Here is a 15208-nt window from a genome sequence, read left to right as displayed (position 1 = left end):
TGCCCAGGAGCGCTGCCAACGTGCAGGAGAGAAAACCAGCTGCGAGCAAAGCGTCCCCACCTGCACCCTTGTCAAGCGCTGACCTTCGCTGGGGACAGAAACTCGCCTTTGCCAGTGAGGAAGCAAGATGTCAGGGTGGCTGGAAAAGAAAAGGGTGGCATGGAAGGACCGAGGAGGGGTTACTTGCAGTGCCGGCCACAGCAAAGGCAGAGGGAGGGGGGGAACTCCATGGAGGGGGGGAAAAAAGCAAGTAAGTCCCCATCTGAGCGTGGCTCCGAAGCACCTTCCCCGTGCTGGCAGTGCTGCCGCAGGAGCGGTGCCTCTCGGGGCGGTGCACGCCGCAGGCCTCGGCGCCGGCTTCCCCTCCTCGCACCGCCTCTGCTGCCTCATTTCCTGCAGCGCAGGCGGAGGAGGAAGGTTTGCTGCCAGGCTCCTCTCTGCTCCCCTCCTGCCCGGCCCCGCCGAACTGCGTGCTGCCCTTCGAGATGCCGGTGAGGGGGCTTCGCACCCGCCGCTTGGCCAGCCCCTGATGGCGGGGAGAGAGGGCAGGAGGGCTTGGGGCAGAGCGGCCCAGGCCGGGGAGGGCGGGCGCGACCCCGGGCCGGGGGAGAGGGGCTCTGCTGCCGGGGTCTGGCCGTGGGCAGCTGCCTGGGGGAGAAAAGGGGCTGCAGCTGCGGGGAGCCCTGCTGAGAGCAGGACATTGCTGTTTATGGGAGGCTGCTGCAAGGCCAGCGCCCTCTTCCTCTTCCTCCTCCTCCTGCCGGGCATCCACCCGCAGCCGGGAGGGGTGCAGCCCCCGGCTCCAGCGAGGGAGAGCTGGTCAAAGCTGTGCTTTGCCCTGGTTTTCTTCACGCCACCTTCCTCAGGTTGAAATAAACTGCTTTTCTACTAGGCGATGCTTACCCCCCGAGTTGCATCCGCCTCTCCCCTCCGCAAAGCCTCGGCTGGGAGGAGGTGAAGGCTTCCCGCTGGCCTGGCACAGCACGGTGGGAATGTTTGGAAAGTGCCTAAAACTAAACTCATCAGCTGTTAAAAATCAGTTTCCCAGGAAGAATCTGTCATATGCAGAAAGGTTTGGGTTTGTTTTACTCAGACCAGTTTTAGAGTGCACAGAAAGGTCTTTCTTTTTTGAGTGTGTGAGTATGTGTTAAGCCTGACTGTATTTATTATTATCTAGTATTAGCTAGACGTGGAAATAAAATACAATTTTTTTGTAATGACCAACTAACTTTCAATTAACTATGCAATACCCCATACGTAGGCAGGAGAGTAGGGCCGTTACCCCCTGGTGCTGTGCAGAATGGGGTTAGGCAGCCTGGGGATGAAGCAACACATGCAGACCAGCCGTACCAACTTTATCCTGTCTCCCACCACTGCAACCGTAAATGGTGCCGGTGATGATGCTTTCATGGTCTTCACCAGAATGGCGCTGAGATCTGGGCCTAGTTAGAAGATAGCAATTGTTTGTGCAATGAACTAGACTCTGACTCCTATTTGATGAAGACGTGGGGGATGTGATCGGACACGGAAATGCCTGTTTTCAGTAGCATTAATAACCAGCCTTCCCGCCCCGTCTGTAGGCTTACCACTCAACTTTAATGGACTCGGACACCAAGCTAATTGGGAACATGGCGCTGTTACCCATCAGAAGCCAATTCAAAGGCCCAGCGCCTCGGGAAAGTAAGTTTATAATAATCTCTGAAAACCTGCCTGCGTATAGCTTATCATCATCTCACGGTTTGCTCCAAGCCAGCCCTAGCAAGAGTGACGAGAGGACTCATAGGTTGGAAATGGAGTGCTTTGCAGTTTATAGGGGAGGAAAAAAGTTTTCAAATACTTAAGTTGTGCAAATCATAGAAAATAATTATGCACAGATAAATATGCACTGTGCTTAAATCAGTTCTTTCAGTAATTAAAGCTTACGGTTACTATTCTTGTGCTTCCTCCTGCATCTCACTGTGCTCTTCAGTAGGTTTTCAGGAGGACGTGATGGTGTGACCCCTCTGCTGTCAGAGGAAGTGGAGGTTTAGCTACAGAGAACTTACGCTTTAGGGCTGTGGCTGAAGACGCTCAGCTGCTCTGAAGGACGAGGAGTAGGATAGGCAGCACTTTAGGGTAGGGAGCTTCAAAAATTGAAATGAATTTAAATGAAAAAATTGAAACAGGCATCCCAACAGGGTCCACAGGTAGCCTGGTACGGATTCCCCTTCAGCACGTGAAGTAGCACTTCCCAGCCATGATACCCCCAGTAGTGTGGTGGTTCAGTTTGAGAAAGGAAATATAAAGGATTTAAGCAGTCTCAGATGGTAGCAGAAGCAGGTGAAAGTCACAAGTAAGCTTGCCACTATGTGTTCTGCTCCCCCCCTTTTTTGAAGAGGATAGTGGAATTTGTGTGATTGTGTTGTTATGCTTTCTCCAAAAACATTTTTGTGTCCTGAGAAGACTTTTACGTTAAAACTCTGGTGAGTTACTCGACTGGTAGAAAAGTGGGGAACTGCTGAATTGCTGCCGTTTGTGAAGTGAGAAATCATAGGGGGAGGAGAAGGAAGGGAGTGAAAGCTTCTGCTAAGAGTAGGAAGCTTAAATATTAGTCTGAGCTCACCGGTGTTTCACACGGCAACGACTGTTTTCTGTTACATAGTGCTGTCTTCTGCTTTTTGTAAATACCAAGGTTTTGCCTTTGCAATAATCCTTACTTATGTATTTCAGTGAGTAAAAGTTATGAGCAAATGTACTATAATGGTGCACTGTTTAACTCTGTATTTCTTGTTTGTCAGCTAAGGACACAGATATTATAGATGAAGCCATCTACTACTTCAAAGCTAATGTTTTCTTCAAAAATTATGAAATTAAGGTAATTTTTTGAGACACTATGCATATAGTAGTTCTTTGGAGGGTTGGTGCTGTGAATATAAATTTATTTTCAATGAAACAATTCTACTAGATAACAAAAACTGCCCTTCCTTCCACTTAATTTTTAATGTTGGATAAATGTCATGAATTGCAAGTCCCTCTCTCATGGGGAAATTGTAGGCCAAAATGGCTTGAACTCATTCCTGTTTCAAACTTTTATCAGTTCCATAAAGTCTCCCTTAATCTAAGAGTGGCTGGGCTCTGTGCTTGCTCGTGTTTTGCAGAACGAGGCTGACAGAACGCTGATCTACGTAACCCTCTACATTTCTGAGTGCTTGAAAAAGCTGCAAAAGGTAAGAAAAGTGAATTTCTGTGCAGGAGGGAAACTGAGTCTGTTCTGGGGATTGTACTTGGGAAGGGGTTTGCTGATATTCTCTTATAGTGGCACAAATCCTGTTCAGCCCAGTCCCAGTTGTCAGAGCCACAGATATTCTGTGGTTATGGATCTCCAAAGAGGCGTATTGCTATTCTTGATGAGTTTTTCTGTGTTAGAGATTGGTAAAATATTTTGGTGTAATGCTCCATCAGCTTTTGTTTATAACTATTAATCCATTGTTTGCCTGGTTCTTCCAGTGTAACTCCAAAGGCCAAGGAGAGAAAGAAATGTACACACTAGGAATCACTAACTTCCCAATCCCTGGGGAGCCTGGCTTTCCGCTTAATGCCATTTATGCCAAACCTGCCAACAAGCAGGAGGAAGGTAAGGCTAATCCAGCTCTGAAGGCTTCCTTGGGCTCATACTTTACCAGCTGCATTTTTGTGACTGCAACTAGAAAAATTTTAAAAATTTTTAAATTTTTACCTTTAAAACCTTTAAAACCTTTAAAACTGAATCTTCTAAATCTGCAGTTCTGTCTTCTGAGGGCAGCAGAAGCTGGATTTTTCTGACCTCAGGGGGGCCAGTGACTCCCCTGGATTAATAGGAGTCTGAATCTGCCTTTTGCATCAACATAATCACTAGCTAAACCCTGTAATGGCACCCAAGCCAACTGCTGCACTGGCAGAACAGGAAACCCATGATAATGAGTAAAGGTAAATGAGAGAAGAAGACAAGTTTGGATGATCCTTTTTACTGGTACAAGTATCGTAAAAATCCCAACTATGTCTGTAAATTGAGCAAACCAACTCAGCCGGCCGACGAGTACCTGCATATGTGAAAACTCACTTTCTGCTTTAAGCAGTGATCTCTGATGCTTCCCTGTTAAATTCAGTTTGGCTTGGTGCTGCCTCAGTTTACACTGTTTTTTCCTGTGCTGTTTCAGAGGTGATGAGGGCCTACCTGCAGCAGCTGAGGCAAGAAACTGGTCTTCGCCTTTGTGAAAAAGTATTTGATCCTCAAAGCGACAAGCCTAGTAAGGTAAGAGTTTAGTGCGATCATCACAGATTTAATGAGAGGTTTGGTGTGTTTTTTCAGAAGTGTGTGGAGAGAAGTGAGATGATGGGGTGAGGGATCAGATGTGGGTAACTTTGGCGCAAGCTTCCCTGGTTTTACAAGGCTAGTGAAATAGCAGGCTGCAAGTTATCAATGAATTTAATCTGTAATGTGGTACGACAGTGAATGCCAATCTGGGTTACTTTAAAAAGCAGGGCAGTAACAAGTGGTGTCTGGTTCAACTCTTCAAAGTATTGCATGTCTGCTGTTGGCTAGGTTTTCAAATGGAAATTCACAGGCACGAGAGATGCTGTTTACCTTCCCGCGCGGTTCTGATTTCATAGCTTCTTTGAAGTAGACCATTTTGCCTCATATCCAGATTAAAAAAAATAGCTAATCAATGCATGAATTACCTCCTGACTGTTCATATGTTTCATGTGCAAATGTGACTGCATTTAATATTGAAATTGTTTAGGCTAATTTAGTTTCAAAGTCATAGCTTTCTGATGCATCTCTTGTTTATAATTATATTGGAATAAATATATTGGAATAAACAGTAAAAAAAAATAGAAATAATAGAAAGTAGAATGTCCTGCTTTAATTCAGAGTCCTACATTATAAATTCATTGGGTCCACTCCTGTCCTCCTGTTCTAAATTCCAGTAGAAACCAGTGTGGAAAACTCAATGTGCAAAACTGGAGCCTTAACATTTGTTATTTGTCAGAGGTTGGATACTTTGAAGTTGTTATTTTGTTTATCGCATGGAAACTGCTTTTGCATATTTTCTTTGTACTTCCTTCTGCAGTGGTGGATCTGCTTTGTGAAGAGACAGTTCATGAACAAGAGTCTGTCAGGTCCTGGGCAGTGAAGAAGCAAAGTACAACAACATTGAACATTTCCACAGCAAGGTGTATAAAGTATTTTGCCTTTGTTTTGGATACATTTTGTACCAAGGAAGAATTAAGTGCTTATGAAGAAAAAAAAAAACCCACAAACCAGTCAATGAGGGATAGAGGGAGGGAGAGCAAAAAGATAATTTGTGTAAGCAAATATTATTAAGCTGGTGCTTAATAAGTGATTTCTAACACACAGTTGCAGATGCAAGCTGCTTTATTATCAGTGGCTACAGCTAGCATTTAAAACAGGGCTTATATTTAAGAGAAGAAATGGGCTTGCCTGTGGGGCAGGGGGAGCTGTGTAATTGCTCTACTGGCTAGAGTCTCAGTATCATATGTCCACAGAAAACGTACCTCTCATGCTGTGTTGTCAAGTGAAGTGATTTTTACCTTGTTTTGAATAAACCGCTTGTAATTAATATGGCAACTGCTTTAGGTCTTATGGATAGCCTTCAAAGAAATCAGGGTTTTGGTTTTTTGTGAAACGACCATCATTATTGCATAATGGTTATCAGTAGGAAGTGAATCATTCCCACTGAAAAGAGGGGATTAATACAGGGGCTGTAGTTCGCAGCAATGTACCTGGTTATTTAGCAGGTCTGCCTCCACAGAGCAGTGCTCCATTGTACTAAAATGCCTTCAAAGGGTAACACAGGCAGATTATATTCAGCTTAGTCTAAGGCTGCCTTTGTGATGGCAGATTCAGTCCAACGCAACCGTCACACGATACGGGCAACAATTGTGACTGTTTTGATCAGTCAGATGGCTTCCTGAAGAACCGCAAATCCAAGTTCAGTTTATTCCGAGTTGTCCCTTTCCTTCGTGGCAATACTTGTTTTGCTGTCACCATACAGCACCACCACACTTTCTGCGTTACTCGATCTGAAGTCCAGTGCCAGTAACGTTTTGCTGCTTGGCCTGTTTGTCTGTTGAGAGGTGTATTCCTCTCCAGACAGCAGTGATGGCATGTTCAAACTGAAAGCTCCCACTGATATAGTTTGTAGTAGTACTAATGGAAGAGTAGCCATGTTTTGCATTCTTTTTGTAATAAAGGGGGAAAAATACAGTTTATGATTCAGCTCTCCTTTCAGTCTCTGCCTTGTAGTTAACGGTAGCCCTAGTGAGGCGTTTCCCCTGGTTCTGGCCCAGAAGAAATCTAGGTTTTGAAAGGTCTTTCTCCTCAGTTACCTATTTTTATAGGCAGCAGCTTCATTATCTCCGAGACCTCTGTCACATTTAGCTGCCGCAACCAGCAGGTAATATTCTCAGAAGAAAAAGGGCCAGACTCAAGAGCCGTGCAGACGCAGGGAGTGTGTCTCTCCCACAAAACGATACTGAGCCGAGAATGGACTCCGCCAACCCTGCCTAAGGAACTACCGCTTCCCTAACGCCGCGCCGCTCCCCCACCGCTGAGCAACACCCGTCACGTCACGTCCCGCCCCGCCACTGCGCAGGCGCGGGGCTGCCGGGGGCCTGGCACGGCGCGCACCGCCCCGGGCTGCCCTTCCGCACGCCTGTCGGGCCGCGCCTCCGCCATGAAGGCAGTGTCGCGGGTGCCTGCAGGCGGCGGCGGGCGAGGCCCCCTCGGTGGCGCCATTTTGGAGTACCGGCGGGCGGCGGTGGTGGCCTTGTCTGACTCTTTGCCGTGTGTCCCTTCCGCTCCGCGCCTTTCCGCCGCCAGCATGAGTGTGGTGGAGCACGTCCGAGAGATGGCGTCCGCCGGGCTTCACTCTAACGTGCGGCTCCTCAGCGGGCTTCTCCTCACGATGAGCGGCAATAACCCGTGAGTGGCCCTCCCGCGAGAGGGCGCGCCGGGTGGCTGCGGGCTGACAGGACCGGTGGTGCCGAGGGAGAGGCCAGGCGGGACCCCGCAGGGTGGCGGGGGGTGTCTGATGAGCAGGGAAGGAGGCAGGCTCGCTTTTAGAGCTGTCCCTCCCGCTGGGCTGTGTGGTGCGGGCGCCGTGCTCCTGTCCCCGGCCCTGCAAGGGATGGAGCCCGGCTCTGTCAGCGCGCCTCTCTGCCTGGGGTTCGGCATGAGCAGCGCAGCCGGTACCCTTTGGGGTACGCGGTACAACATGAGTGTCCTGGTAGAGGTGGAGCGATTTCTCCTTCTAGGGGTGCCCTGTGTAGGTCACGGCTCTTCCCCTGACTCAAGTGATCCCCTTTATTTTTCAAGACTTCCCTGTAAGATATCATTTTACATTTTGGATGGGTTTTGAGGTACTAATTGAAGCGAAAATCCCATTATCAAACGCTAACTCTGCAACACTTCTGCAAACATACTGGAAGTGTTGTAAGGGGGGTTGTAAAATGTTGGAACATGTGGATTAGGACCAGGATAGCTGTACAAGGAGCTGGGTTGCCTTGTAAGCTTGGGTCCATTATGTTGACAACGTGATTTGTTATGGGGACTGCTCCATTATGGAAAGCAGTGGCAAAGCTGCTAAACATAAGCTGTTGTTACTGATGAGGTGTCAGGAGTGGCTGTTACATTTGTTTGTATAAAGATAAAAGAAATTAGCGAGATAATCCCTTTGTGAAGAGGCAGCACCTGTTACCCAAGGGCCCTTCCAATGTAGTAAAGAAGCAGTAGCAGTTGGAAGTTGAAGCCAGACAAACCAAAGCTGCAAATACTTTGGATCTGTAAGGTTTTCGTTCTTAGGCAGTTAGCTGATCTCAGCCTTTCTGTTTGTGTTTCTTCTAGGGAACTGTTTTCACCATCTCAGAAATACCAGCTCCTTGTATATCATGCAGACTCTCTCTTCCATGATAAAGAATATAGAAATGCTGTAAGTAAGTATACAATGGCCTTGCAGCAGAAAAAAGCATTAAGTAAAACTTCAAAAGTAAGACCTTCTACTGGGAATGCTGCATCAACTCCCCAAAGCCAGGTATTTAAAAATTGACTAATGTGCTGCATAAAATGATCATGTTCCCCCTTACAATTAATGTTGCTGACTTAATATTATAGCATTAGATTGTGGATTTGTCATGTCAAATAAACCTGACATTTAAGGCTAATTAATTTTGAAAATGTCAGTGTGGCGTTTTCTAATGCAAAACTTAATATGGTCTTGAACATGAGATTTTTTTGTATGTGTAGTTCATGCTTTTCATTTGAAGAAAGGAGTGATATGAGCTAGAAGTAGGTTGCATTAACTTTGTTGCACGAGATTTTTTCAACATAGTGTAAGCATTTAATGAGGAAATCTTATTCAGTTTTTTTACTTGACTAAAACAGCATTGTACTTTAATGTTTGTTTTTTATTTCAGTGTTTACCATCTGAAATTGAAGTCAAATATAAAATGGCTGAATGTTATACAATGCTGAAGCAAGATAAAGATGCCATTGCTATTCTTGATGGGATTCCTTCCAGACAGAGGACCCCAAAGGTTAGTTCTGGCAGACTTTTGTCACAAGTCCTTGGTCAGCGTATCTTGAATCTATAGGCTGGTATCTGGTCAAAAAAGAATGTAGCCTATAGGTATAATGTCATTGTGTCTTGGTATTTGCTTTTGTATTAGTTAAATGTTGTTTGGAAACACTTCCTAATGTTTAAATTAGCTTAGTTTATTTGGCCTCTTTTCTTTAAAATCAGACAAATTTTGCATTCCCTCTGTTAGAAAGAATTCAAAAAAAGTGAAAAGAGTTAAATGTTTGTGTGCATCTTTATTCATTTGTGTGAATTACCTGGTTAACTCTTTAGTACTGCACATGGCAAATACAGAATTTTGCTTGTGTACAAGGATGAAGAAACACTGGGGTTTTTTTAATTCTAGAAGTTTGTAAAGTATTTGTATATCTATACATAAGGCTTGGAATATGTATCATCCATTCGATAGTTCTTCTTTGTATGTTATCTTGAATAGTTTTCACAGGGCAAAGAATAATGGATGATCTCAACAAAAGCAGTATGGATCACATCTACCAGGAGAAAAATGTATGCAAATGCAAACAGCAGAGTTACTGCAAGTTAGTAACCGATTACCAGATACCTGACTGAATAATTTTCTGCAGTTCTGAGTCAAACATGTAAATGTGAAAGCCAAAGCAATTGTTTACATTAATATACTTTGCCTGGCTATAACCACAAAGCAGAGTCCTAGTCTCTGTGGAAGAGCTATGTATCACTGGACAGGAAAGGCATGCTGTCACCTGCTAGAGCTGAAGGAGAGACTTGTAGCCTAGTTGTCTCACAAGGTTGACTGTTCTGTGGTGTTTTCACTATTAGCCAGTCAACATAACTTGCTAAATTGTGATTGCCCAAACTGAGCAAGTGTTTTAATACATTCTTGAACCCAGAATGTGTATGGAATGGCACTTCATGTCTTCCTGTATAGTTTGAGCAATGTAAGATCCTTGAAAGGCTGAAGACTTTGGCAAGTAGAAGGAATGCCAGTGCTCCATCTTTTAAAATCTTTTCATCCTTTCAATCTTTTAATAACAGTTTAGATAATATTAAATATTTAGATCCTGTTGTGGTCTGCGGTGCCAAATATGTTGAGTTTTTGCTTGCTGGCTCTGTTATGTCATAAGGGCTTAGAAGATTAACACATCAGGTCAATCAGCTATGTTTTATGTTAACAGTATTCCTGTATTGTGCTAACAGTGTATGTGACTTAGACTCTGGTAACGTCAAAGTGTTCTTTTTAAAGACCAAGTTACAGAACAGAAAAAGAAGAAAAGATTGAGAAAAGCAAACTTTTTACCTATACACACTGTTGTAGCAGAAACCAGCTACTTCTGTTGTGTAGAGCTCAAATAATTTATGTTCTTTTATCAATCGTGACTTCATTCAGAAGCTAAATGGAAACTTTCTCTGCCTTCCTAAGCTAATTCTCTCACAGACTTCCATTGATAATGGAGATATCAACTGAAAGAAGGCTAATGTAATGGATATACAGTTCCTTCTTGGCATCATAAGTAAACGCTTGCCCATCTTTTGACTTCTTATATGCAAAACACTGAGATTTCGAGATGCACTATGCAAATACAAAAGAATGTAAATTTTATCTTTGGACTCAGAAAGAAGCAACAATTTTCTTTTTATACTGTATGGTAGGTTGTAGTGTTCTGGGAAGAAGAGCAGGTAATTTTGTCTTCTGCCCAGAACAGGAGGGAGCGAGGCAGGCGTGCTTGAAGACAAAGTTGTGACCTTTTCTTACTGAGGCTTTCTCCTTTCTCATACTTGACTCTACCAACATTTCTATTGCTTGTAGATCAACATGATGTTGGCAAATCTATACAAGAAAGCAGGTCAAGAACGCTCATCTGTTACGAGCTACAAAGAAGTACTAAGGCAGTGCCCTTTAGCACTTGATGCCATACTAGGTAGGTGTCTGTACACCGTTAGTATTTCAGTATTAAACAGTATTATAATTTGAATTATGCTTGGGACTAGGTAACGGTCTTGCATTTGCATGTAATGTGTAATGCCTATATTATGCAAATTATAAAAAGCATTGTAACAAGCTGCTTGTTTATGCTTGTCAAGGGATGGAGTTTCTGGTCTTCAGACAATTAATTTGTATTAAAAGCAGTTTATGTGGCTGAAATTGATGTATATACCATTCTGAATAGGCTTGCTTTCGCTGTCGGTGAAAGGTGCAGAAGTGGCCTCTATGACAATCAACATAATTCAGAGTATTCCTAACTTGGATTGGCTTTCAGTGTGGATCAAGGCATATGCTTTTGTGCATACTGGAGATAACACAAGAGCAATAAATACCATTTGGTAAGAGTTCAAAGAGCGTGATATAATCAAATAATATATTAATATTCATATATGTTTAAAATGGCATTATATAAATAACAGGCATTTTTATTTCTCTTAAAGCTCTTTAGAGAAAAAGTCATTGCTGAGGGATAACGTAGACTTACTGGGGAGCTTAGCAGACTTGTATTTCAGAGCCGGAGATAATAAAAACTCTATTCTAAAATTTGAACAAGCACAAATGCTGGATCCTTACCTAATAAAAGGTGAGTAAATCTTAAAAGAAAGTTTACGTAGTGTAATGATCTGATGAGTGACATTAGAGTAGCAGTTACGTGCAATCAAGCATGCAGTGGAATATTGTATATTGTTGTACCAGGATTTCAATTCAGAATTTACATTCAGAAGCTGTGTATCTTGAACAGTTACTGGTAGTTGCACAGTTTAACGTAGGTGTTTGTGGTTTTGTTTTTGTTTTTTCTTGTTGTGAATGAACTTGCCATTTCTTGATGATTGATCTTCAAATGCTTCACTTTAGGAATGGATGTATATGGTTATTTATTGGCACGTGAAGGTCGACTAGAGGACGTGGAGAACTTGGGCTGCCGTCTCTTCAATATTTCTGATCAACATGCGGAACCCTGGGTGGTATCTGGGTAAGTTGTTTTCTTTCCTTTCTTACCTCCACTCTCGATTTGCTACAGGCAGTGGATTACAGTTGATACAGTGAATTCAGCTTTTTTCTTCAGAAGGTACTTTTCTATCCTATCTATTCTGTTCTTGGGGTAACTTAAATTAGCTATCCATAAATATCTATTTTGGTTGTTTTCTGTATGTTTAAACCTATTAGAGTTACCGCACCTGTGCAATAACAACAATATATTAAATAGCTGTAACAGTTAATATTCATACTGCTTTTTTTTTTTTAAACTCCTGAAGAGTGTTTTTTTCCTGAACATACATTCTTAACTTCAAAGGCAAGAAGTTCAACAGTTGCCTGTAATCCTCTTCCTCTTCCTCTCCCCCCCCCCCCCCCTTCTCCCCCTCTTTTTCCTCTTCTTTTTCCTGCTTTTAAGCCTCTATGAACATGCACAGGCACCACAGGCAGTACATGTTTACAATCCCTCTTGTCTCTCCGTAGGTGTCATAGTTTCTACAGTAAACGATACTCTCGTGCCTTATACTTAGGAGCCAAAGCTATCCAGCTTAATAGTAACAGTGTTCAGGCTCTCCTGCTGAAAGGAGCTGCTCTCAGGAATATGGGCCGAGTACAGGAAGCAATTATACACTTTCGTGAAGCAATACGTCTTGCACCGTGCAGGCTGGATTGCTATGAAGGTGAGTGAAGTGAAGCTACTCACCTGTACAGTATTGGTTTGGTGTGAAAGCTGGTGTCATGATGATGATGATTAGGCAAGGGAATAGATAGGAGTTCTTTCCTCCTGCTGACTTTCTAGTAAGTCAATGATTATTACCCAAAAACCTAGAAAGCTCTGGTAGAAGCGGTCAGATGAGAATGCATGTATTTGTAAGAATGATTTTTAAACAGGGCATTTTTGTTGTTTTTTTGTTTTGTTTAACCTGGATGTAGACAGACTTGGGTGTTCTGAGCAGATCACTTTTGGATGATGATGTTAACTCTATGGTTAGTTCCACTGGGAGCTTTGTTTTGTCATATTTCTTTAAATCTTGTTGATCTCAACAGCAGCTTCAAGTAAATAGTGAGTTGTGAAGAGTACAGGTGAAGTACTAATATCTCAGTACTGGAATTGGACAAAAATTTTAGATTAGGTGTACTTAGTCTTAGGCTTTTTTTTTTTTTTTTTAGTACCTGCCCATAAATAAAAGTGATGAAGTAAATTATCTGTAGAATGGATATGTTAAAATGTAGAGTCACTTTCTCTATTGTGATTTGTATTTGCTTATTGGAGTGTTAGTTGTTTGGAGTCTGAGTGCTACTAAGTGAAAATAATTGAGGAGGGATGAGTGTCTGTAGTGCTAACTCAAAAATGGAAATGTTTTCCTTTTTATATCATCAGGTCTCATCGAGTGTTACCTAGCATCCAACAGTATCCGTGAAGCTATGGTTATGGCAAATAATGTGTATAAAACTCTGGGAGCAAATGCACAGACACTCACTCTGTTAGCAACAGTCTGTCTTGAAGACCCAGTCACGCAGGAAAAAGCAAAAACATTACTGGACAAAGCGCTAACGCAAAGACCTGATTACATTAAAGCTGTGGTAAAGAAAGCAGAACTTCTTAGTAAGTTCCTTTTTTTTCCCATGTCAATTTATTTAAAGCGTACTGGTTTACGTGAAGAGTGTTCTGCAGCCTCATCGATGTGAAGAATGTGACAGTGATGTTACAGCCCAGGGATTTATCAGTTCTATCCTGAAGGAAAAATCACAGGAATTAATTGCATCTAGCAACTGATATTACACCAGCACTTAAAACAATTGCAAACAAAATGTTTTGACTTCCAAGTAGATGTAATGGTGAGTGTAGCAGTTACTGCAACAAAAAGCCATTGTTTAGAGTTAATCTTGCAAAAAGTATATCACTACTATCCCCCATGACAGTTCTGAAGGAAGGAATAGTCTTGTGTTGTGATGACTCTGTGTACACTCTGACTTTTTATAGATTTATCTAAACTATTAATTAAAACTGTAGTTTTGCATATAAACAGGTAGAGAACAAAAGTATGAAGATGGAATTGCTTTGCTGAGGAACGCGCTGGCTAATCAGAGTGACTGTGTTCTGCACCGAATACTGGGAGACTTTCTTGTGGCTGTCAATGAGTATCAGGAAGCAATGGACCAGTACAGTATTGCCCTAAGGTAAAGCAGAGACTCTGAGATAGCAGTGTGTTTATAAGAACCAATAATCAACTTGACTAAGTAAAAAGTTGAGCCACTAATTGATTAGGACGTGCATCAGAGGTAGCTTTATATCATTCTCCCTTAAAACAAACAAAAACATACAAATGATATCCTATTAATGAATTAGTTGGTCATAAGGCTTTGAACTGAGATGTGCAAAATTTAGGGACTGCATTAATGCTAAACATGTCACTAGGCATGCAATTCCTTGACTAATGAAAGGTTTAAGGCATGGATTTATTTATAGTTACTAGTTATTATATAGTCAGGCACCTTAAGATTCATTCCTTTAGACTAGAAGGTGCTATATAAAAATGAGCTATTAAGTAAATTTAAATAGTGTGATACAATTTAACATAACGTAAATGTTATTTTAGGGTGTTACCATGTTAAATGTTACCAAGTTTTGATTTCAACAAGTTAAGTTTGCCTCAAATCTAGCACATTATGTTAAATAGCTTAAATGGGTCAGCTGGTTTTTGCTTGCATATAATATATTTAGTCACAGTCATTTAAATTTTTACTGCTTTCGTGTTACTTTATAATTAGTATTGTCTGGAAGACTTGACTAAGTTTCTGGAAGAGTGTGGTGTTTAGATAAGCACGTTCTTTGGGATCAACATTGGTTTATATAAAGATTTAATACTCAGTGTTATGGGCCAGCCTGAGGTGAAGTTGCACCATCTACTAAACTGAACTTCTTGATGATATTAAAGAAGTGCTGACAGCAAGATGAGATTTTTATTTTTTATTTTTTCTTTACAATAACGTCACAAATACAAAGGAAAAAAAAAGTTTTAGGACAATGCTTTCTTTATCTTACTTTCCTCAGTTTGGATCCAAATGATCAGAAGTCACTAGAAGGAATGCAGAAAATGGAAAAAGAGGAAAGTCCAACAGATGCAACCCAGGAAGAAGATGTGGATGATATGGAGGGAAGTGGAGAAGAGGGGGACTTGGAAGGCAGTGACAGTGAAGCAGCTCAGTGGGCAGATCAAGAACAGTGGTTTGGCATGCAGTAGTGGCCTCTCATCCTGCTGCTTGTTTTGGCACTTGAACATACCACTAGGGCCATTTTTTGAAGAACACAAACTATGATTTTTGCAGTAACAAAGGACTTTTTTTTTCTTTTTTTTTTTTTTTTTTAAATAGACTCTGAAACCATTTAATAGTTCTATGCATCTCAATGCCATGAAGATTCTTGATGATGCTTATTTATTAAGTGTAAGGGACTAACTGTATTGGAGGTTATTTGCAACATTCATTTCAAAAAATTCCTGCTAAAACTGAAAGCATTGGAATCTGAAGTATGTAATAAGCCTGTTGTTTATGATGAAAACAATGTCTAAATTCTGTCCAGGGCTAAGTGTGCTTGATCGATTTGTAAATACAGTGGTTTGTACTCCTTTGTGGAAGAGGTCTTACTCTCTTG

At 42.0% G+C, this 15208-nt stretch overlaps 2 protein-coding genes across 2 annotated transcripts; both read left to right on the top strand.

Annotated features, from left to right (window-relative positions):
• Positions 1–369: 369 nt before the first annotated feature.
• Positions 370–5600, top strand: ARPC3 (actin related protein 2/3 complex subunit 3). The gene is made up of 7 exons (XM_075516518.1): positions 370–491; positions 1581–1680; positions 2778–2854; positions 3138–3206; positions 3487–3613; positions 4176–4270; positions 5091–5600. Exons 1-7 carry the CDS (start codon positions 486–488, stop codon positions 5151–5153), a joined length of 537 nt encoding a protein of 178 aa, XP_075372633.1. The 5' UTR covers positions 370–485; the 3' UTR covers positions 5154–5600.
• A 1108-nt stretch (positions 5601–6708) lies between these two features.
• On the top strand, positions 6709–14921 carry ANAPC7 (anaphase promoting complex subunit 7). Its single transcript, XM_075516515.1, has 11 exons — positions 6709–6964; positions 7886–8072; positions 8455–8574; positions 10402–10513; positions 10763–10916; positions 11019–11161; positions 11434–11551; positions 12037–12233; positions 12935–13159; positions 13584–13734; positions 14609–14921. Exons 1-11 carry the CDS (start codon positions 6717–6719, stop codon positions 14796–14798), a joined length of 1845 nt encoding a protein of 614 aa, XP_075372630.1. The 5' UTR covers positions 6709–6716; the 3' UTR covers positions 14799–14921.
• The last annotated feature ends 287 nt before the right edge of the window (positions 14922–15208 follow it).

The sequence above is a fragment of the Mycteria americana genome, chromosome 13 (assembly GCF_035582795.1).
Source record: "Mycteria americana isolate JAX WOST 10 ecotype Jacksonville Zoo and Gardens chromosome 13, USCA_MyAme_1.0, whole genome shotgun sequence".
In the NCBI taxonomy this organism is placed as follows: Eukaryota; Metazoa; Chordata; class Aves; order Ciconiiformes; family Ciconiidae; genus Mycteria; species Mycteria americana.
Note: the sequence above shows the minus strand (reverse complement) of the source record. Positions and strands in the feature narration are given on the sequence as shown.